This window comes from Nipponia nippon, unplaced genomic scaffold (assembly GCF_047370975.1).
Source record: "Nipponia nippon isolate SJK-2023a ecotype South Korea unplaced genomic scaffold, ASM4737097v1 scaffold_2, whole genome shotgun sequence".
Taxonomy (NCBI): Eukaryota; Metazoa; Chordata; class Aves; order Pelecaniformes; family Threskiornithidae; genus Nipponia; species Nipponia nippon.
This window is the reverse complement of record NW_028262336.1, coordinates 86,642,517-86,665,403: the sequence shown is the minus strand read 5'-3', so window position 1 is coordinate 86,665,403 and position 22,887 is coordinate 86,642,517. Positions and strand designations below refer to the sequence as shown.

At 40.9% G+C, this 22,887-nt stretch overlaps 1 protein-coding gene across 11 annotated transcripts in view; it reads right to left on the bottom strand.

The window, feature by feature from the left end:
- Window positions 1-22,887, bottom strand: part of KLF12 (KLF transcription factor 12) — a 247,864-nt gene that overhangs the window by 89,780 nt on the left and 135,197 nt on the right. For 9 of the 11 annotated variants that reach the window (XM_087757468.1, XM_087757478.1, XM_087757470.1 and 6 more), the window contains one exon: window positions 4,745-5,291. In XM_087757468.1, the coding sequence (XP_087613594.1) occupies window positions 4,745-5,291 (547 nt within the window). The remainder of the gene's footprint in view (window positions 1-4,744; window positions 5,292-22,887) is intronic. The other 2 variants (XM_087757477.1, XM_087757479.1) reach the window with 1 other exon arrangement.

Genomic DNA, 22,887 nt, shown 5'->3' with positions numbered 1-22,887 from the left:
CCCCCTCCGCACTGCCCAGCCCCTTCCAACCTCCCCCTTGCCTTTTCCTAGCCACAATTTTTTTTTGCCTTACCCCTTAAGGGGACTCTTTATTTTTTTCAAATCTCTGAACTTGGCTTGATTTCTGCAAGTGCTTATAAAGACAAAAAAAGAAGGACAATGGTCCAAACCAAACTTGAGGTTCATGGCACAAGACCACAGAGGTTCTAGAGTTTTTCACCAAAAAAAGCTGGAATAAATTTTTCAACATGGAAAATGCTACATTTTTTTCTCTACACTCAGTCTCAGGAAGAGTGGAATAGTTTTTCCTTGAAACTTTACTCAAAAAGAAAGAAAAAAAGAAAAAAGAAATAGCCTGAGGCAGACATGCAGCACGGAAAATGTTAGCCTAAATGGTTAACATATAGACGGACTTTGAGCAACTAAAGACAGGCTTTTAAGGGAAACCATTGGGCAGCCTTATCTATAGGTGCTGCTGCCTGCTGTGCCTCTAATTACACCTTTTAGCAATCCTCACCATTGCTGAACAGGGAGGAAAAAAGGTGAGGAAAGAGTTTTTCATGGGATTTTAATGCTCTGGAATACTTTAATGTATAATAATGTCTAGTGGTCACCACGTAGTCCACACAGAAAAAAAATCTCCCAGGTGCTTTTTAAGGCTTTGGATGACAAGACAACAGTGGTGGCCACTGAACGAAGTGAACTTCGTCTCTTTGCCACCTTGTAGGGGGTGGCAGAGGGTGTGGCCCGGACCTGCGCTGACCACAGGGACTCGTGCCTGGCTCCCCTCCTGGCTCCCCTCCGTGCCCCGACAGCCCTAACACATTACCATGCTTTGTGCATATGAAATAACGCGAGGATTAGGTTGTAGGGGGCAACTTGCACAGCTGGGCTGGTGGTGCAGGGGCAGCACACAGAGACCCCCACTTTGGGGGTGCCTCCTCCCCAGTGGCAGTACCCAGTGGGGCACCTCCTCCTCATCAGGGGGATGTCAGGAGGGGAAGGTCCAAGGTCGGCAAGGGAGCCTGCATGTAACTCTGTCTGTGTGCGCACATACGTGAGCGTTGTGGGATTACAGTACAGTGTTAGAAATTTTTAGGAATTTAGTAAGATTTTGTAAACGGCTAGTGTTGTATTACCGATACTGAACATATTTGAGGACATGGTTTAGTGGTGGACTTGGCAGTGATGGGTTAACGGTTGGACTCGATGATCTTAAGGGTCTTTCCCAACCTTAACGATTCTGTGATTCTATATTGTCTACTGATTACCTTCTAATTATGTGTTGTTAATAAATTCTTAAAAATGCTTTGATGCTGATTTTGATTTACACTAGGTGAACTGAGAGGTTTTTATCCCGCAAAAACCATCAGTCTGACAGAAGGGTGCTTTTGTAGCACGATACCCCTGTCTCCCGTTGCCCCCCTTGGGGCATAGCACATAGCACAGGACCTGAGGGGATGCTGCCAGCACCTCGTATATACAAGAGCTAATTCTCTGCAAACCCATCTGGTTTTCAATGCTTCAGAAAGGGTTTGATTTAATGGGAAACCTTGCAAGTAAAAAAATAGGAGAGAGGAGGCAGGACAGAGAGCAGAAATGAGCAGCACATTGGGAGGCAGAAAAGGAGATTTGAGACTCTCCTGCAGGAAGGTGCGATGAAGAACGCCAGGATGAACGACGCCACGGAGAAGGATGCGCAGCAGCAGAGGAGGACATGACAGTAGGGGTTAGAAATATTAACAGATAAGGAGGGAGAGACGAAGCTGAGCTACTGAAACTGGCACTCAAAGAACAGTCAGCAAGATGGGAAGGACTAGAAAAAACAGAAAAATAGAAAAAGAGGGGGAAACAGAAGAGGAGGTAGTGATTTCTTGCACTGGAGGGAAGAGAGAATTCCAACAGAACATGAAGAAAAAAGTATTTGCTTGAACTGCCTAGAAAAGCAGCTGCCCGGGAGGACAGTTTTGACTGAGAAAGAGGGAGGTGGACTGCATGGTTCCTGGGAAGCGTCAGGGGAAGCAGAAAGCCACCGGAGCAAAACGCCTGAAGGCAGGATTAGAGGGATGGTGGTGGCCTGAGAAGGCTTTGCATTAAAATTAAAAATGAAATGGTTCTAGTCAAGCATGGAAGGAAAAGGAAAATTCAACATGAGGAAAATAAAACTGGGAATAACACGGAAAAAAACCTTTCTCTATATCCTGTTTCTTGCATTTTTCCTCTAAGTACATGTATCTAGAAAACCAGGAGAGGTCTGAACTTAAGTCTAATGTAATTTTCATTAATTTTAGCATTGAAAGTATCTGTTCGGGGTGCTTAAGTCTTATTCGAGTGAAAAGGACTTCGATACAGGCTAACGTAAAATATAACTTCAAGTGCTTCCCAGCCACACCCCTGGATCATCAACATGGTCTCTGATTTAGCCCTAAAGCAGCAACGACAGAGGGATTATGGGACAAATGCTGCCAGTGCTATCTGCAGATTGACTTTGTTTCAGCATGCTGATTTTTTTGTTTCTGAAAATGATCAATAGCCATGTAAAAGTTGAAAGTAGTGACTCTAGATGATACTGAAACGGCATTTCTCCTTCAGCTGGTAGAGGATTAGCAACCAATTCAGCCTGACAGCAATGTCCTGTTGGCATCTGTGCACATTTATTTCTTGTTTTCAGCACGAAAGCTGACCACTGAAGGGAAGTTAGTCTATGCACATATGAAATTTATTTAATCAGTTAATTTATGCAACATCATTGCATTGTATTATTTATATTGTTTTATATTAAAGAAAGAAAAACACTCCAGTGAAAGCTGACAAAAGAAGACTACCTAGAGTGGACTGTTGCCCATTATTCTTTTATTATATTTATTCAAATGAATCTGAACATTTATATCAAAAGAATTAGTGATAGCAAAATGGGTACAACTGATTAGGAAAAAAAAATTAAAGAACGCTTAATCCTTTCTTTTTCTTTAGCTGTACATTAATAAGTGCTGCAGGGCTGGTTAATGGTCTCTGCCAATAATAGCACAAAGGCAATATTGTCAGGGTAGCTCAGGAGGCCTGGAGCTCGTGGGCTGAAATCCCTATGGCACATTAAATTCTGGAATTTTGTTGATGAAACTGGAGTAGCAAAGTTTCAGTTTTACAAGATCGCGAGGTGCTTCCTATAGAGGAGACTACTACCAGAGCCAACTAGCACCTTTGCAAAGAAAAGAAACAGGAAAAATTCTGGATGAGCTCAAGGTCAGGTGCGGCTCAAAGCTCCAAAATCAAAATACAGACTAAAACTTTCCTTTTTCTTTTTTTCCCGACAACATGATGAAAAGTTCTGCTTTCATTCATCATTTCTTGACATAACGGCACAAAGACCTAAAATTACATCACTACATCACAGTATGAAGTGCAATAAAACTTCTTAAACCGTCATTTTGAGGCTTAAAACAAAACCCAGATCAGCTGTGAGCTCATTTGCTATGTCCAAGCCTGTTGAGAGGGCACAGTCCACACTCGGGTACTGAGGAAATGGGAGGAGAACCAAAGATTTATGGACAACAGGATGCTACTAAACATCAGAATGACCCATCACAGTAGTCCTGTAGAATAATACACAGTCACCAGTATATCAAAAACAGACATGAGAGTTGAAGAAAAATGGTCTTTTAGTTGTAGAGACCTGTTCATTATACAATTAGGTACACAAGAGATGTTATAAAATGTATTACTAAATGCCCTGTAGTCTCATAAGCCCTAAAGTAAGGTTATCTGTCAGTACCCTCCCTTTCTGCCTCAAGCAATACCTAATTTCAGGGGAGAATTAGCCGTATTTTATTCACTCACACGCGATGAACCTTGAAATGAGTCTCTCATTCCCTTCCTCACATTCCCATCTCTGTCACTAATGCATTCTTTACAAAGCTATGCTTTTCAAAGTATCTGGGCACATCTGTTTTCTCTTTTCTTCCTCCACCCATCATGTCACCATCTCTAACAAGTTTTTGCTCCCTCAGTAACTGTTATGTTCTCATTTTTTCTTGCTCTCCAGCTCCCCTTTCTGTGTTCTTTGGACACCTCTCCAAGAGTGTATCTGTCCTTCTGGCATGTGCTTTCTTCCTCCCTTCACACCTCCATGTGCCTCTCGGGTCCTGTGTCTGCAAAACTCATTCCCAACATATACACTCCATGTGGCTTCCTTCCCTTCCGCTGTTTAATCTGGAAGAAGAAACCTAACTCAAAGTATTGCACTGCCACTCCTTGAGCTTAACAGAACGTACCTCTCCGCATCTGCTACCACTCTTTGCTCCAAAAGCCTTTCCTTCTCACATTCCTACAGCCCAACGATTGCTTTCTCTTTGTATGGAAACAATGTCTCTGACATTCTTTCCCTTGCCAAATCTGTATCACCTGGTGAGTTTTCCATGTTCATCTATGATGTGTTATATATTGTCATTATTCCGTTGCCCTTTTTCTTCAGCTTCCGGGGAGGATTTATTCCTCTTAGGACAAAACTTGCCAGGAGTTGTCTGAGCATCTAACACCTCTGCTGACCTCAATCACTTTAAGAATACTTATTTATTTCAAAGACCATCTGGGATAAGACTTTTAAAGGTTCCTCCCGATAGTGTAAGTTATGTGTCTCTTCAGCAATCCACCCCGTAAGTTTGTAAGCTAACAGTTTTATAACTTTGTTACATTTTTCCTCATACAAGAGCAATTTTAGAGATGCACAAAACTGGTTCCACCTTACCTTTGACGTGGCTTCTCCCATCCTCCAACAGTGGTACTACTATAGTGTTGTTCATATTCCCAGGTGATCTCACAGCTGTATAGACAACAGGTACCGACTGTACCACCACGGGGATACGGTGCACGTGACTCATTTTGTTGGACTGCAAGTTCATGGGGCTTGAAGGTGGTACTGGATGGATAATGTGCAAAAACTGCTGGCCTCCAACACCAGACGCAGAGGCCACAAGAGGACCTGGAGTTAATACTGATGGTACAGATGCTGCTGAGGATACCGATGTTATTACTGTGGGTGATGAAGCTGGCCGACTAGAAGAAGAAGAAGTAGAAGTAGAAGAAGGGGAGGAGGCTGATGCTGTCATGGAAACTGGTGAAGATGAAGCTGTTGTAGGGGATGACCTGGCTTTGTTTATTGACAAGTCCACTGGTTCAGTCTGTGTTTGGAAATGGTCTGTAGATAATGAATCCTCCACGGGGTCTGCCTTCATGTTGTTTAGTAACAAGGGTACAGCTTCCATATCTGGGTAGTTGTGGACGTTTGGAGACTGCTGAGGAAGGACAAAGGGACATAGTTACATATGTGGCTGAAGATGACCTGCACACCAAATTGCTAACACACATCACACAACTTGGTCATGAAAGCCACAGGATTTGTTTCCTTTTCTTGTGTCAGTTCATAATTTTAAAGGCCAAATCATGCTAGAAAGCACAGACATGTTCAGTTTGAACAGAATATTAAAAAAAAGTTCTACTCCCATTTCTTAGAAGGTGGCAGGATTAACTCTACAAAATCATCCTGTTTCTTTTCACTATGCAAAGTCATCAGTGACAAAAATTTTACGATTTCCACAGGTAGCCACTATTTATATTCACAGGACATTTCTTCCCAACATCTAACTTGAAGCGACAGCATTACTCTCTTGTGTCATATGCAACAGACATGAAGAAAAACTGGTCACCACCATTTTTCAAACAACTTTCTGCATGCTTGAAGACTGTAATTTCCCCTTACTTGTCTACCTTCTTCTAGACTAGGCAGATCTTGCTTCTTCTTTCTGTCATGTCACCTTTAAAAGAACAAGCCTTACCACTCTTGTTTGCTCTTTGCAGCGATCTTTGTAGTTTTGTCCATATCGCTTTTCAGAAGGCAGTGCCTTACGCTGAACACAGTCCTTCAGTTCAATGTTTGATTTTTTGCATTCTGCATAGTTACCGATAATGAACTTACAGGTCAGTACAGAGCCCCACGTTTGTATGGTTGTTCTGTTACAGGCAGCAGTGGCTACAGCGATTCATTATTCTGAATTAGCACATTAGATAGCCTTCCCCATTGTTATAATTTTTTTTTATTTTTCCATACTAATTAAGAACAATTTTTCTGACTTCGCAAAATAATTTTATGCTTTAGACCAACTCTTTCAAAGCTGGTTGGTCTAAATTTATTCTAGACTGGTGCCGTCTGCTATTTTTATAGTCTTATTCCTTATTTCCATCATCAAAGAGGTTAATAGAATTTTTGAATAATGCTAGGCCAAAGATAGATCCCTGGAGAAGCTCATTTGATATATCTTTCCTTTTTGACAGTACATCATTAATAACTACTCTTTAAAAATGTTTTTTCAAGTAATTTTCAATAGGCAGAGCAAGGAAGGAAATGCCCATCGATAACCTGGTACTAAGACAAAGCACAGCTCTCGGCTCCTCAGCTAAGTACCACCATGGCACTGCACTGCAGCAGAGCTTCTTTACAGGCACACACACGCTGTTATGTGCTGTAGTATGGAAAACCAACCTCAGTAAAAGACATTTGGCAAGCTACTTCAAAACTCACTTGACCCAAAGCAATTATTCCATATACAGATTTAACAAGCAATCTTTTTATGGTACCTAAGCAGCTCTAAATTCATTCTCTCGATCTCTAGATTATAGTATTTACTAAGTATCTAAAAATATTAAGTCAGAAATATTTAAGCCACAAGTATTTTTGTTCATCTACTCTAAATAAGCTAACAATCAAGCAAGCTGTGAATTCACTTTGGGATTTTTATAATCAACTATGTTAAATATTTTCATGGAGAACCCTCCTGGTTTTGAGTCAGAGCCAAATTCCATCACAGAATGGAGTTCTATTGCAAAGGGAAAATAGAAACACTAATATTAAAAATTGTAATAATAACAGCCTAAGTGGATATTATCCCTGGCATGCTGAAAGATGAGATGTTCTAGCAGATCCCATCTATTCAGCTGATTTAGACTGGTTCTTGGATCTGACATTTTCCCCTATTTGAAAGCAAGGACATCTCTGGAACAGTGAGTCTCCTCCTCTATTCATACACAAATCAACTTAAAACAAAGGGACCCCGATTCATCCAGCCCCTGGACACTGCTGTTCTGCTGTAATACAAATAACAAAAGAAAAAATCCCTTTATGAAGACAATGGGAAGTTCTCCTGCTAAAAAAGAAGACAAAGTGAGGAACAGGTCACTTTTTGAAGTGCATAACAAGCTACGAGTGACAAGGTTAGGAAACCCTCTTCCTCAAGAAGGCAAACACACCTGTAATTGCCCAGTGATGATTCCTGGTAACTTCCTCCAAAACACCTTATCCAGGCTATTGTCAGTAATGAGATGCTACATTAGGCATACCGTATGTACCATGATAAAGACAAAACCATAAACATACGTGGCACAAGCAGTTCATTTGTCAAATCCTACCAAGTCTCATACATGCAATGGGCAGACAGACTGGTTCTGCTGAACTAAACAGACTGGTGGTAGAGTGAAGGCAAGGCGGAGAGGGACACCCTGCACAGGCTATACCCAAACCTTCATAAGGCCAAAGGCAACACCTTCTACCTTAAATGTTTGAGAGAAGGGGGATAAATGGAATCAACTCACGTACAAGGGAGATGAGGGATCCCCTTGTGCCCATGGCTGGACAAGGGTCATCTAGAAGCAGTACGAATCACCAGCTCCATCCACAGGGCACATAAATGTGCCATGGAATAAATCCTACATGTTGACATACTTCCAGGCTTCCCCTGGGTGCCAGAGGCAGATTTCAGGTTGACCCAATGCCGCCTGCCTCAGCAGCACAACTTGTTACTCTCTGAGCTGAAGGATGGATCACCCTGCCACTGCTGTCCTCCCTTGCTCCTCAGAGCACCCTGGAGTGCTCCGAGGGCACCGGGGACTTGATGTACCCAGTGTATGCATGTCAGACTGCTCCCAGGAGTCTTCTGACTTATGGGATACTTCTCAGACTGCACACAAGGGATCCACACGGACCTCGAAAGCAGTTCATCACCAAAAAGAGCACAGTCCGCCCTGACGTCCCACCTGCCTTTGCAGCAAGCAGCATCAGGTCCCTTACAGGAAAAGTAAGGAAGAACCCCAAACCCTTATGTAGCTGATGCTACACAAAGTACTTGTTCCATGGACAGAGTCAATTATCTTTGAGACAAAGCACAGGTCATGACTTACAGATTTTTCTAGATTGTGCTAACAGGCCTTTGTTTTACTACAGTAATTACATCTAATCTTTTGGGAATTTAAAAAAAAAGGGGGGGGAAGTATCATACATATATGCAGTCTATCATACAAATCACTTTCTCTTTTAATAGCTCTTCTGAATTTACTTTTGTACTGTACATTCCTTATATTGCATCTACCCTTCGGTAGAGGTACCATCTTCTTGTCCAGAGCTGCTAGAGGGGCCATGCAGTCTCTATGTACTACAGTAATACAGTTGATATTATTATTTCAGTCTTCAGTACTGAAACCAAACTCAAAACTTTAAAATCCCTTCATGAATTTCTCCAAACAGGATGAAAACTGGTATGCTCTTCAATGAGCTCCTCTCCCTTCCAAAACTCTAAGAATGCCCTTTCTTTGGTAAATTCAGGCTGTGACTGATGTCAGTTGACATTACAAAAGACAGCAGGATCCTTATCAAAACAGGTTTGTACATCCTGTACTTAAGATAAAAATTGTAAACAAGTGTTATACTTTGTTCTGGTGGTGGTGAACAAGAGATCTACCCCAACAACTCACGCTCCCTCACAGTAACCTATGAGTGGTATAGACGTTCCTCCATGATCTCAGATTTTATCTAAACTGCCAAAGCTCTACTTAAACTGTATTTGAATCAAAACTTTGAACATTACATTATCATTATTTTCTGAAAACGGATGGTATATGCAAACCTTTCCCAACGATGACTATTCCACAATTAGGAACTATGTAACGAAGAGCAGCAATGAAGCCAAAAGGGATGGCTGAATTCTCAGCACACTATTCCTTAGCATCTCCCCAGAATGTTATTAACCAAGAATTAACTGTTCATTTCCCTAGACGATGACTGTTGCCGCTAGTTTTATTTAACGGAACCACATCTTTTCTAATTGAGAGGATCACAACACTATGGCTGGTATATTCAGAGGTATACCTTCAGCCATTCTGTCAGCTCATAAAGTCAATTGGATGAAAAACAAATGCTTGTTTTTTCTCCTGTCTCTCTATTCCTGCTTTTCCATCCTCACCTAGTAAACTGGGCTTCTTGTGCTGGTGTGGGCTCAGACGATTGCTAGTTTGGGCATCTGAAACAGGTTTTCCCCATCTGGCTCCCAAAAGTGTCTGCGTTGGTTTTGCAAACTTCATTTTGGTTTTAGGGGTCTAAATGCTGTTGAGAGTTTGGCAGCTTCCAGAGCATTTGGTGGGTTAGAAAGGGTTCAGCCCAAGGTCCCTGTAACCCAGTGGGCTGCCTTGGACGCCAGCCCAGACCACAGGAATACAACATGAGGGGGTACAGCTCCACGCAGCTTCCCTCATCTCACTGCTTCTGCCCGCTGGTACGAAGGAGAGGGACAGCTTCAGCCCTGCCTCCAGCTGGGACTCGGAGGTAAATCTCAGCAATGCCTCTCTCTGCAACACTGCCATCACATCCTTATGCTGTTCACCATCCACTCAAATCCAGGCTGAAGCAGAACTGGAAAGCAGGTTAGGACGGCTCCCTGCTAGAAAAGGCTTTTTAATAAAGCTGCAGCCTCTGCTAGTCCGTGCTCTTGGCTCATGCTTTTTGTGCCTGCCCTTTAAAGCTGTACACCAATATTCTCTGCAGTGCTCTGTTTCATTAGCTTGCCATTAATAAACACCGCCAGGAACATAACACGTGATTTCCCTATTCACAAAGCTTTTTTTGGCTGTATAAAAAAGCATTCCTTACTGCCTGTTTCCCCAACCACTATGGAAAAAACAACCAGCCAGCCACACAACCAGCCACAAGACCCTGAGTGAAGCATGGTGAAGTTATGGCTGATAACGTGTTATCTGCTGGATGGCCATCCTTTCCTGCACAGTTCTACTCGACCTTCCTTCCAGCCTCCTGAACTCCACCTCCTCTTAACTTACTTTAGGGTAAATTTTGCAACAGCCCCTTTCTACTCATTCTACTCATGGCCATCTTCTCTGTGTACCAGCACTGTCTCCCACCCATAGCCAAGCCATGAAGATCTCATGGTTTCCACACAGCTAAGGTTAAAACCAGTGAAAAAGCAAAGTTCATTTTGTTTTCAGCAGCTCATCCTGATGCCTTGCAGTTCATTGACTTCACAGCATACTAAGCTTCAGTGAGGCTTTATGCCTTTGTGGAGTTTCATTGCTCCTGCACAAGAGAGTTTACAAACCTTCAGCAATCGGTTGTCAGCTTTTAAAGTGTTCTTCCTTTCTGGCAGCCATCTCCCAAGGTCAAACAATTTGTAAGAAAGCATACCAAAAAAGCTGTCCTTGATGACGGAAACTGAACAGACTAAATTTAGCATTTATAAAATAAGCTGGCTTTGAGGACAGGAAGTTAAAAAATAACGTGCTAAACGTTTAACTCTTCAGTCAAATCAACACAAACCCCCTTCTTGGTTGTCATTGTGCTGCCCCACCTCGTTCTGCTCCAGCAGGAGACATTTCAGGCCAGATGATTTAGTTTTGGCAGAGTTAAAGGAGAGTGAGATGAGAAAAATCATACTCCTTTTGAAAAGCTGCCCACAATTTTAACCATGTCATTGCCACTGCCATACCAAAACGCCGAGGCTCGGCAGTGCAGGCATGCAGCCTTCTGGGCGGGCAGTGCAGAACTGCAGCCAGCTTGAGCAGCTTTCAGCTTTGATCATTATGCTTGGAGGGTGAAATCTAAATAACCAGGAATATTCTGCAGGTTACAGATTTTCTAACACTTCACAGTAAAAGAAACATACACTAGGTTCAAAATGACAAAAAGCACTTTCTCTAGCAGAAGTAATTTTGCTTCTGCATAGCACACAGATGCACTTACAACTCTAATGCCATTAGACAGATGTGCAGGTGGATTGGGTTTAGGATATGGTGTGTTCATCTTTGGTATACAATTCGTTTTTTATAATTAAAACGGAATATTTTCCTAATCTGTCCTGTAGATAAGAGTAGAAGGCTCATCCCCGCGAAACTGCAATTCTGCAGGTGCTTGCCGTGAAGCATATCTGCCTGTATCAGTTTTGTCCTGTCACCCCCCGACTAGGCACTTGCAGGGTATGGAAGGCTGGCACAAGGCTAGCTTCGGTAAGTAGCAGCGTGGGCACTTCACAGAGCCCTGTAAATTATGGCCCAAGTACACCAGCCCCTTTACTCAGAGTCTTTTTTGGTTTATCTTGCTAATCTAGGTGTGACCTCTCTTTAAAATTACGGGAAGAAATGTTTTTGAAAACACCTTCCCGTCATTAGAAATTACATTCACAATACTCACATGCTTCCGCCAAAAAATTGCCACTTCAATCGAAGCGAACAAAATACTCTAAGAAAAGGGAGAGGCAATACAACCTGCAAAAAAATGAACAACCTCTAGTTGAAACACTCTGCTATTCTCCTGAAAAGAAGATACATCCGAGACTCAACTACGCTCACTTTGAGATGCAGGTATCATTGTTAATCTGTACGTGAGGGGTACACCAGTATAGCGCTAACAGACGGCTATATAAAATTAGAAGGGTGAACACATAGATAGCTGAGAACTAAAACTGAGCAAAATACTTAAAAATTTGTTTCCGAATGCAAAAGCACCGAGCGAACAGGCGTTCGTGCCTCTTTGCTCGAGGCTGCTGCTGCAGGCTTTCCCAGGCTGACAGAACTGCTCAGCTCAGATTCGTTGGACAAACGCGGGAGGTCGCACTGAAGAAGCAAGCAAAATGCAAGGCAGCTGGATCTTTCTCCTTTTTTCTGGAAGCATAAATTAAAAAGTGGCTTATTACCAGTTCTCAAGGAACGGTTGCTCGGGATCAAGGTTAAATTTGTTGTTCTGAGGAAGAAGAGAGATCCTCAAGAGACAGCACTCCCAAGTAAGGTTGAGTAAGACTCTCTTACAACAACTCCCATTGAAGCTTTTCTAAAAAGCACCAGTTGTCACCAAGAAAGACAGAGGGTAGAGTCCAGGAATTATTAAAATAAAAAGAGGTTCAATTAAAATGCATTTAAACAAATCGGAACCAATTCAACAGGAGAGACTAAGAGATACCTTAAAACTTTACACTTTAAAGTACTCGTGATTCACTTAATACATCATTATCTCTGCATAACACTTGGATGTTTGATTTCAAAGGGGATGTTTCCAACCCTCAAGGCCTAAAAATAAAATTTCTATTCTCTTTGCGAGTCTGAAGAGGCAAAAGAAACTCAGCACAAGCTATGAGGTGCGGCTGGCCTTTGTTAGTAGAGTGTTGCTAAATGTGTAGAACCTACAGAAGATGCCCCAAAATAAAATAGAATTAACTGAGAGCTGGGGACACCAAATTACAACCAACTATTCATACACAGACAAGCAAAATTCAAGCTCCAAGGCTGTAAAAATTATCTTTTAACTTTTCCTGAACAGTCACACTATGGTGTTATTCCACAACTACTTCAACAATAAAAAAGTACCATATGCTGCAACCTTTAGTAACAGCTCAAACTAGGACTGGGGAAATGTGCTTCAAAATGAAAGGAGATCCCTATGCAAACAGCGTTAGTTTTTAAACATGTTTAACAATGCACGCAAATACATCTACTGTGAAATTACTTATTTTTAAATAATACATTTGCAAAGACAGAGTAAACATTAAGGTTATTTGGCATTTAACATTCCTGTCCCAGAAGTGACACATTTACCAAAGGGTTTCTCCAATGGCACGGAAGGAGAACAAGTCATTACAGACTTCTACAGCCCAATAAACTAATCAGCCCCCATACTATCTGATACGTTAAACATAAAAATGATACATTTCTTGAACACGAAGCCAAATTGTCAGTATCTCAAACTCTACATGGGCCTGCTGATTTTTTTGAAAAGCAACAAAACCCACCCTCTCGATCCCTAAATCATTAACATATTCAGAAAACTAGCTGTTCAGCATTAATGTATTATTTATATTTGAGCAGTGTTACTAGAATGCTCTATCAAAGGAAGAATCTGTTGAAACAAACTAATTTATGCCCATCGCTATGATACAACTCTTCAAGAGAAACGAGTCTTACAAAGGTGTGGAACCACAGTATTGTAAAACGTTGCTTGCAATATTACTTGCTTAAGCATATAAAGAATACTGGTAATATATTTGTATTCCTTGTACTCATCCATTTTAGATTTGAGAATAATTTCTAAACAAATGGCAGATCCCTAAATAATTATTAAAAGGAGGTAAAATACCATGAAAAAAAAAAAATCTTATAACCCCCAATTCAGAATTATTCTTGGGATTTCAAAAACCGTTAGTTCGTAGACAACAAGAATCCACTTAGCAGCTCTCCTCATAAGTTTTTCCCTCATGTTTTTGGGGTAATTCTTCCCCTTCTTAATTTCATAGAATCATAGAATCATTTAGGTTGGAAAAGACCCTTAAGATCATTGAGTCCAACCGTTAACCTATCACTGCCAAGTCCACCACCAAACCATGTCCCTAAGCACCACATCTACATGCCTTTTAAATACCTCCAGGGATGGGGACTCAACCACTTCCCTGGGCAGCCTGTTCCAGTGCCTGACTACCCTTTCCGTGAAGAAATTTTTCCTAATACCCAATCTAAACGTGCCCTGGCACAGCTTGAGGCCATTTCCTCTCGTCCTATCGCTTGTTACCTGGGAAAAGACACTAACACCTACCTTGCTACAACCTCCTTTCAGGTAGTTGTAGAGAGCTATAAGGTCTCCCCTTAGTTATTTATTTTCTCTACTCCATTTTTAAATCAGAATCCTTCCATTTAGTTTATCCAAAAACTATGCATCAAAGAGTACCGAGTTAAATGAGATTACTTGAGTTAATACATTTGAATCCTTGATGATTACATTAGAAAATATAAAGAAAAATTGTACTAGACATACACTGGGATTTTTAAATTAATTTGGTTTCATCAATCTAGACTAGTTACTTAGCCTAAGATGGAATACATCAGGAACTTTCCACAAGTACCTACCAAGCAGATTTTCTGATAGAGAGGTCCACAAAACTAGCAGGGCTTAGTGAAAGTAATTTTTTTTTTTTTAAACTACTCAGCAGCATTTGCATTTCTAGTTGAAAATATTCAAATTATATTCTAAGATGTATTTTTATCTGACATTGGAAGCATTCAATGTTTCTATACAAACCAACTTGCACTTGAAAAACACTAAAAGCCTGAAGAATAATTTGCAGCCAACGGTTTGCTAAAGATCCATAAGTTAAAATTTTGTTGCAAAGATTTGGTAAATATTTTCTTACTCTGCACATCATCACAGAATATTCCTGAATGTATTAGCAAAAAAGGACTATGACAAATAACGCATGAAACTATAATTTATACCTTTTAACCACCTGCAAGCTGTTGCCCAGCTCCAGGCAAAACTCAGCCATGTCCCCACCAGCCTTGGAGGTCAGCACTCCCAAACTGATCTTGTACTTCCAAGTCATTCCTCCTTGGGCAAGCAGTGCCAGATACCGCAGGAGGACTCTGTGCACCCAGTAAATACAGCTGGCATGAAAAAGGCATAAAAGACTGGGCAGTTAATTCTTTTCAATTATTCTCATTACTCAGCCTTGCTCGCATGTCCTCTGAGGTATGAAGATACCCATGAACTACTTCAACAATTCTACAGCTATCTGATAAAGACGTCAGCAGTGGTGGTGGTAGTGGAGATGCCATGTTTGAAACTCATATCTAGTATGTTATCCATACACTGCAACTGGGTTTCTCTCTGTCTCTCTCTACTTGTCTTCGCTCATCTTAATTTCCACCAGAAGGATTCATTTTCCTAAATGAACCTCCTTCTTCTGTTTACTGTCCTTCAAGCTGAAGTTTAAGTTCGTTTTGTTCTTCTGATCTCTCAACTGAGATTGCATCTCAGTTTCGACACGCTTTTCTTTACTAAAATAAATACATTGAGTAGAACTAACTATTAGTTAGGTCTGACTGAAATTAAGCCTTTTGGTGGTTTGGGGGGAGAAAAATAAGTTCACTTCAGAGAGAAAAAGTTTAAGTAAGTTTTTACTAAAAATAGCACTTTCCAGTGTCTGTTCCTTGAACAGACTTCCAGAACACCTACCCCAGAACTGGCTGGCTGTCCTGGTAAAGGACAGGCATGCCCAGTACCATTTGCTGGCGTTGAGGGTCCACAGCCTGAATTTGTATAGCCAAAACCTCTCATCCTCCGAGCACAGGTGGCTCTACCTCAGGCTTGTTAAACTGAACAAGATGAGCTCACCTCTAACCCCCTGAAGTCCTCCTCCTGGTTCCCACTGCCACCCTTCCTCTGGGACCGGGCAGCACCGAGGAGGACAACAGCTGACCTCGAAGAAGGAAAAAGAGCCAATTTTGGGAGGAGGAGAATAACACTGGCTGGAACAAAGCCCTACGGAAGCAGGCAAAACGCAGAGATTGGGTCTGGCGCTCTCTGACAGAGGAAACCGATAACGAGTCCTGGCTGGGAAGGCTGAGATACCATCAGCAAAGAGACTGGGGCTCCAAGGGGTCATGCGAGGTGAGTCTGCAAATTAAGGAAATTAGGCATTTTAAATCCTAAGCAAGCCACAAGGTCACCTAATGTCACCTCAGATGCAACTGGGCGGACTATGAGATGAAGATGAGGGTGAGAAGGAAATGGTGTCCATGTCTCTGGGTGGTGGGGTTGGCTGGGAAAGCTGCGGGGCTTGGCCTGATGCAAGGAAGAGCGTCCCATCCCAGAGGAGAGGAGACGGGTCAAGCTTGGAGTAACCAGACAAAAGGGTTTGTGCCAAGTAAAGCAAAACGCCCTGCCAGTGCCTGGCGCAAGACCTGAAGCCGCTGAGGTTCACCATTCCTCTGCTGTCAGCAGATATCCCTGAAACCCGCTGGTGAAACATCCCGTCCTTCCGCAACACCCATCCACAAAAAATGAAGACAAGAAGTACATATTGCAGTAATTGCCCACTACAGGGTCTGATCAAAGTTAGCGCAGACAGCCCTCTTCCTAACACTGCCCAAAGGCAGATTGCTTCATCCTTCAGGCTTACTCATGTTCTTTTCACACAGCTTTTGGGAAGGGAGGACTGGGATGGCTATTTTTGACTTCTTCCCCCAAAAGTGAATGTGCTCTTATATAAACTATGAATATGTATATGTGGAAAATTAGTTTTTAATGCCTCTGGAACAGATTCTGATTCAACTCACTGACCTTGTATGTCACAGTACTTACTGTTAAAGAAGAAAAGACCAAGAAAAGACTCTGCGCACCTTTTCTGAGTCTTTACATGTATTATAAAAATGACAGTTAAAGGCTAAATAAGATAGGGTATGGACTATGAGATGGACAACCTATTGACACCATACACAGACCAGCAGACAAACACTCAGCAGACAAACCATTTAACACGACACTCTGGAGCTGACTGCGAAGACTTCCTTGTTTCAATTCTTATCCTAAGGCAATAATAACCAGTTACTGATAATTGCAAACCGATTAGTCTTCAGAAATCTCCTTTAGATGGGGATAACAGAGAGTACTTCCACTTTACAGAAGGGAAAACGTAGGGGGAGAATCTCAAGAGTTTTTCCAGTACTACAATATCAAAGTTTAGCTTTACAACATTAGAGCTAAAACATTGTAATATTCAATAAAAAATTAAAAGCATTCTAACCATGAAGCCCTATTTATATTATTTTATTCTTTCTGATTTTTAAGGGTACCAAATATAAATAGCACAGAACAAAATCTATCATTATGCACAATAATTTTCATGCTCTAAAGTAAAGCCTGCAATGTGTATCTATAACAACTCTCATTATTTGAAACTATCACATCTAAAATCTGAGACAATCGTACACACTCATATTCTTATTTCTTTATATCTTTAATCTTAAAAACAGTATCTCAGCAACTGAACTAAAACGAACTCAAACTGATTATTTTTTTAATAGCTAACAATATCACAGTGATTTTTATTACACAGCAGAAGAAACTGGGTATTTACTTATTTTTCTCAGAACAGAGTAATACAAAACTTATATGATCACCGTGTTATTAGTTATGGATGACATCTCTCTAAGTTTGTTCCAGAGGACTAATTGTTTTTAAACAGACGAAACATCAGTTTTCAAAGAAGGTGTTCATAACAGCAGCTTAATAACTTTTCATTTCCTAAGCTTATATCAACTTTGGAATATATAACAGTCCCTAAAATTGAATTCCGTTAGAGACAAAATTGTTAGGTTTTGACAACAAGTAATACATATAAAATACCAGATTAGACACCTGAAGCTAAACTGTAGGTAAAACAATTCTCTTGAGTCCCCGTAAGAGACACATATTTTAATTTAATGGAAACTTCTTACATCCTCCCCATGGTGACAAGGACAACAAGGCACAAACTATTTCTCCTGCTTGTCCAGAGAAAAGGTGGAAGAAACCGAAAAGGAGAAAAGAACCTTTTGATTTTGGTACACGAATTATTTTTCAAGAGAATGAAAACTTTTATTTTATTTCCAAGCTCTTTAGAAGTTTCTGTTTTTTTAAAAAAAAGGGGGGGGTGTAAATGTTAAAATGAACCATCATTAATGATGCACATTGACCCATTTAATGTTTAGGCAGTCAAAGAACACACATCAGTTATTTTCTGATCTTTTTGTTATTTCTTTACTGATTATAACAAGCTAGTGAATTTGAAATCTATTCCCAAAAGTTTTTGGTTGACCTAAATCCCCTTTCCCTGCCTCTTCCCCACCCCTTTCCTTTGTTAACGAAACAACATTTTGTACTAAGTTTATCTTTGGCTCTTTCACTAAGCCAATGGATTTGGGCTGTATTCGGATGCCCAGGCATATGAGACCTCCTGGTGTATGGAAGACGGCACAGAGCTGGGGGACGGGCTTGGGAATCCTCATGGGGAAGCGCTGGCAGTGGCTGGGGTACACCAACACACCTCGGAGGGCACAAAGTGACGATGCTGGAAGCCGTGCAATTTGCTACCTACTCAAACCCCAGCAAAAGACGCATGCAAGCATGGGAGGCAGAAGAAAAAAGTTCATGCTTTGTTTCATGCTGGTAAAAAGGTTCTGTAATGCTTTATTTCATTTTTAATACAGAAATAAACACACTGCCTGCTGCATGATGTTGTGTAACATCACAACAGTGATGTTAGGGTAAGCACTGTCACACATACCCACATTAGATGCAACAGGACATAACACCTGGTACTGGCTATGGAGCTGATGTTTTGCTACGCCATCGAAATCACTCCCCAGATTTGAGCCAAAATTATTGTTATGGTCAAAGAAAGAGTGTCCTCAACTCCTTGTCTCTATCGACTGAGAATTTACTGTTGCATTTTACCTGCATACACAGACACGTGGATATGCCCTACTGAACAGCCAAAGCTTACATGAAGGATTGATTCAAAGCTACTGAGCATTTCCAGAAGACTTACTGCTCAAGGGGCACCACTGTTCAAGATCTAACAGTTGATCCCTGCACGTGTGCTGCTTTGCTGCTCTGACTCAGAAGGAAGACTGGAGTTACATGCAAAACCTACGTGCTAATTTACTTCAGGAAGGGTGCATGAGGTAACTTTCAAAGAAGCAGAAATTGAGTTGTTCTATTTTTCCACTAACCACTGTTACCATGCAGAACCAAATGAAGATGAGCACACGAAATACATCTCTGAGTAGACATACTCAAGTTTCTGCTTCTCCTGAGATACAGATACTATTACTCTTGTTGACACGTGGGTCTTATGTTTAAGCTATTTTACAGCACTAATTAGTACTGACAACTCTTAATAAATTACAAATTAAATAGGAGAATTCACACTTAGGTTTAGTTTTTTTTTTTTCCCACTGAATTAAAAAGAGTATCTCTAGCTTTAATATATACATAATTGCATGTTACAGCCATGAAAATCTAACACGAGAAAACTAAAAGCTGAGAAGTGCAGCTGTTTTGTAAAGGGCTGGGCGTCTCACAAGTTTGCTTCAATAATTCAAGACTTTTGCACTCAAGTAATACAGAAGACAATTTCTGACACAGAGCTACACCTCAGTAGACAGGACCACAGTTCCTTTGTGGTGCAACCTGGGGCAGAGTCACAGTGTAATTGCTCTGATTAGCTCAGGTACCCCCTTCTGAACATCAGTAGGCTCACCATTTTTGCTCCATTTCACCTCTAATATCCTTCACGTCTACACGTGAATGTATTACAGAATGGTCTGGGTTGGAAGGGACTTTCAAAGATCATCTAGTCCAACCCCCCTGCAATGAGCAGGGACATCTTCAACTGGATCAGGTTGCTCAGAGCCCTGTCCAACCACAACTTCTCTGGGACACTTTTCCAGTGTCTTACAACCCTCATTGTAAAGAATTTCTTCCATATGTCCAATCAAAACCTACCTTCTTCCAGTTTAAAACCATTGTCCCTTGTCTTGTCACTACAGGCCTTGGTAAAAAGTCTTTCTCTGTCTTTCTTATAAGCCCCCTTTAAGTACTGAAAGGCTGCAATAAGGTCTCCCTGCAGCCTTCTCTTCTCCAGGCCGAACAACCCCAGCTCTTTCAGCCTTTCCTCATAGCAGAGGTGTTCCAGCCCTCTGATCACTTTTGTGGCCCTCCTCTGGACCTGCTCCAACAGGTCCATGTCCTTCCTGTGCTGAGGACCCCAGAGCTGGACGCAGTACTGCATCATAGAAGGCCACTAGGTTGGTCAGGCAGGACTTGCCCTTGGTGAAGCCGTGCTGGCTGTCTCGAATCACCTCCCTGTCCTCTGTGTGCCTTGGCGTAGCTTCTAGGAGGACCATGATCTTCCCAGGCACAGAGATGAGGCTGACAGGCTGGTAATTCCCAGGGTCCTCCTTTCTACCCTTTTGAAAAATGGGTGCAATGTTTCCCTTTTTCCAGTCCCCAGGGACTTCACCTGACTGCTATGACTTTTCAGATATCACAGAGAGTGGCTTGGCAACTACATAAGCCAATTCTCTCAGGACTCTGGGATGCACAGTCTGAGTCAGAGCAGTAAAGTTTTAACATCTCAACTGCCAGGTCAGATATCCTCAACAGGAGATCTACAGATCACCTCTTTTCCTAGTCCTGACTGGATGCACGCATCACTGAGCTGCTCTGCCTTTTAAAAGGACCACATACACATAAACAAGATTTTAGGCCCTAATAAATATATTATTTAAAAAAAAAAATTACATTCCTCCAAATTTTTGTGGTCAAACAGAAGATTTAAAGATTTCAGTTTTGAATTCTGGCACCGAAATCCTTATTGGTGTTCCACTTCAGGAGCAGATCAGGATAAATGCCCATTTATTTTCCTGTGTAGAGATTCAAGAGAAAAGGAAAGCCGGATTCACACTTGCATATGCCTAGGTGTCCAAGTGACTAGCTGACATGGACATCATTTAACATGACAACAGTGCTGTGAAAAGACTGTTTATAATCCCATTACATGATTTTAATAGAATGACTCACAGTTAATATAAACCCAGGTGGTCTTCACAGACAGATGAGGTACTTCATCATATTATATGGTAACAAGAACTTTGATATAAAAGGGCCTATTCCTCAAGTGCACTAAGCATTTCTGAGGAATCTGTTTAACTTCAAACCAAATGATTCTACAGTTTAGACAGCAATTTATATTCAACTACTAACTAATCAAGTGCCTGCATAGGATATAATTGATAGCTTTATTGCTTTATTATCCTGGAATGTAATGACAAGCTTTATCACACTTTTTTCCCCCTTCCCTCCCTTTTAAAAAGCGATTTCTTCTTATATGGAAGGAAAATAACAGTTATATTTTACTGTCTGTCACAGATACTGCAATTTTATTAAACTGAAAGTAAGTTAACAATCATCCTGAAAGGTCATCACTTGGACTTTACAAAGCCAGCTGTATTACCTCAAAGACTAACTACAGTGGCTGTGCTATGTGGAGGAATACAACAAAGCCGATAGGCTTGTAGATTAAAGGAAGCAGATTTTGCTTGCCAAATTATAATTTTGTTTTGTATGTGAATGTATCATCTCTAAAATTTGCTTATTTCGTTTTATGATGTATTATGTGTTCAGCATAACATCAGACAGTGGATCAGCCCAGACACCAGTCCCGTGGGATGCAGGCATTGCTTAGAGCAACCAGGGCTGTTGCTGAACCAACTAATGATTCCTCTTCTGGGGGAACAGCTTTCCAAACAGCCAAGAAAGCCATCTTACCAACTGATCCACTCTGACTATTAAAAATATGTCCCAACAGGGCTGACAGTTAAAATAGTAGGGCCGGCTTGCTGCCAAAAAAAATGACTGAATGTGAGAATCTATTGAGGGAGATCTCAGGTTATTTATTCTTACTCCACATCTCAAAAAAGAAAGAACATTTGTTTAGGCCAGAATTTGCAGACTGTGCCCTGCTTCAGGCATCGATACCGTTTCAAAATGCTGGCCCTGATGTACCTAAATGTGAAAAATTAAGGAACCTTAATAAGACAAAACAACCAAACTTTTTCTAAGATATAAATCTAGGAAAGAGGAGAAGTTTTGCTAGGAAAACCTAATTCATGCTTTGCCTTCATCCTACCTGTCCCCAAAGACTTCTATATACAGAACAGGGATTAATGCATATGATAGTTGATCTTAGAAATATTGATAACACACCAAAATCATGACATTTCAAATCACATCTTCCTTAGATCCTGAAGAAACAGAATACTATCATAGAGGGATATGTTTATCATTGTGAGGCTACACCAGTTATCTCTGGGAAATTAGTTTACTACGTAACTCTTCGAAGATACAGAAATATGTCTTACAACGATAATGCATCACTTGCAATTGTGTACAACGAAGATGGCAAATACGATAACTGGTGGTTCTTGGAAAGATATCATTAAGTTCATGCTGAGTTTAGTAAGTCTTTCCTGCTTGAAAGGTTGTGAATTATGAGAGACGTATTTTCCAGTATTCCCCTTACAGATTAGCTTCATCCACTAAAAGAACTAGTCCAGCTATTCTCAAACAAACAGTCTAATCCTCCTGGGGAACAGACGTCTTTGAGTCTTGCCTTCAGTCTTTCAGATCTGGCAGAAAGGCCAAATCCTTGGTATATAAATAGTAATAAGTATGCCACTCATTTTCTCTCCACATACATTTTTGGTAATGACACAGAACACTAGAAAAATTAAGGAACAAGAAAAAAAATTTTAAAAATGACACAAAACGGAGAGAAATTTTAAGAGATTAACCCATTTTGTTCATCGAAGTTATAACTAGAAGGTCTAAGAAAGAAAATTAGGAAAAGCAAGTCTTCTGCTTTAAATTCCCAGAGTCTGTACATGTGTGTACACATATAAAGAGGAAGAACATCGCTAGGCGAGATGGTCTCAAAATCACAGCTAGCACTGAACTTTCTTTCCTCAAACAAAAGGACATAAGGCAATAAAAATTCTCCCAAACTAGAACACAATGGCTTAAAACACAGAATACATCATCTGTTTAAAATGTCATAACATCGTATTTCTGTTACTGCTAATGATGAATTAAACTAGACAAAACCCCTTAACAGATAAGTAGCTTATGAAATTTCAGAGGCACTTAGTTATCAAATACTATTCTGCTTATGGTACTCATGGGTCAACATGCCTCTTGAA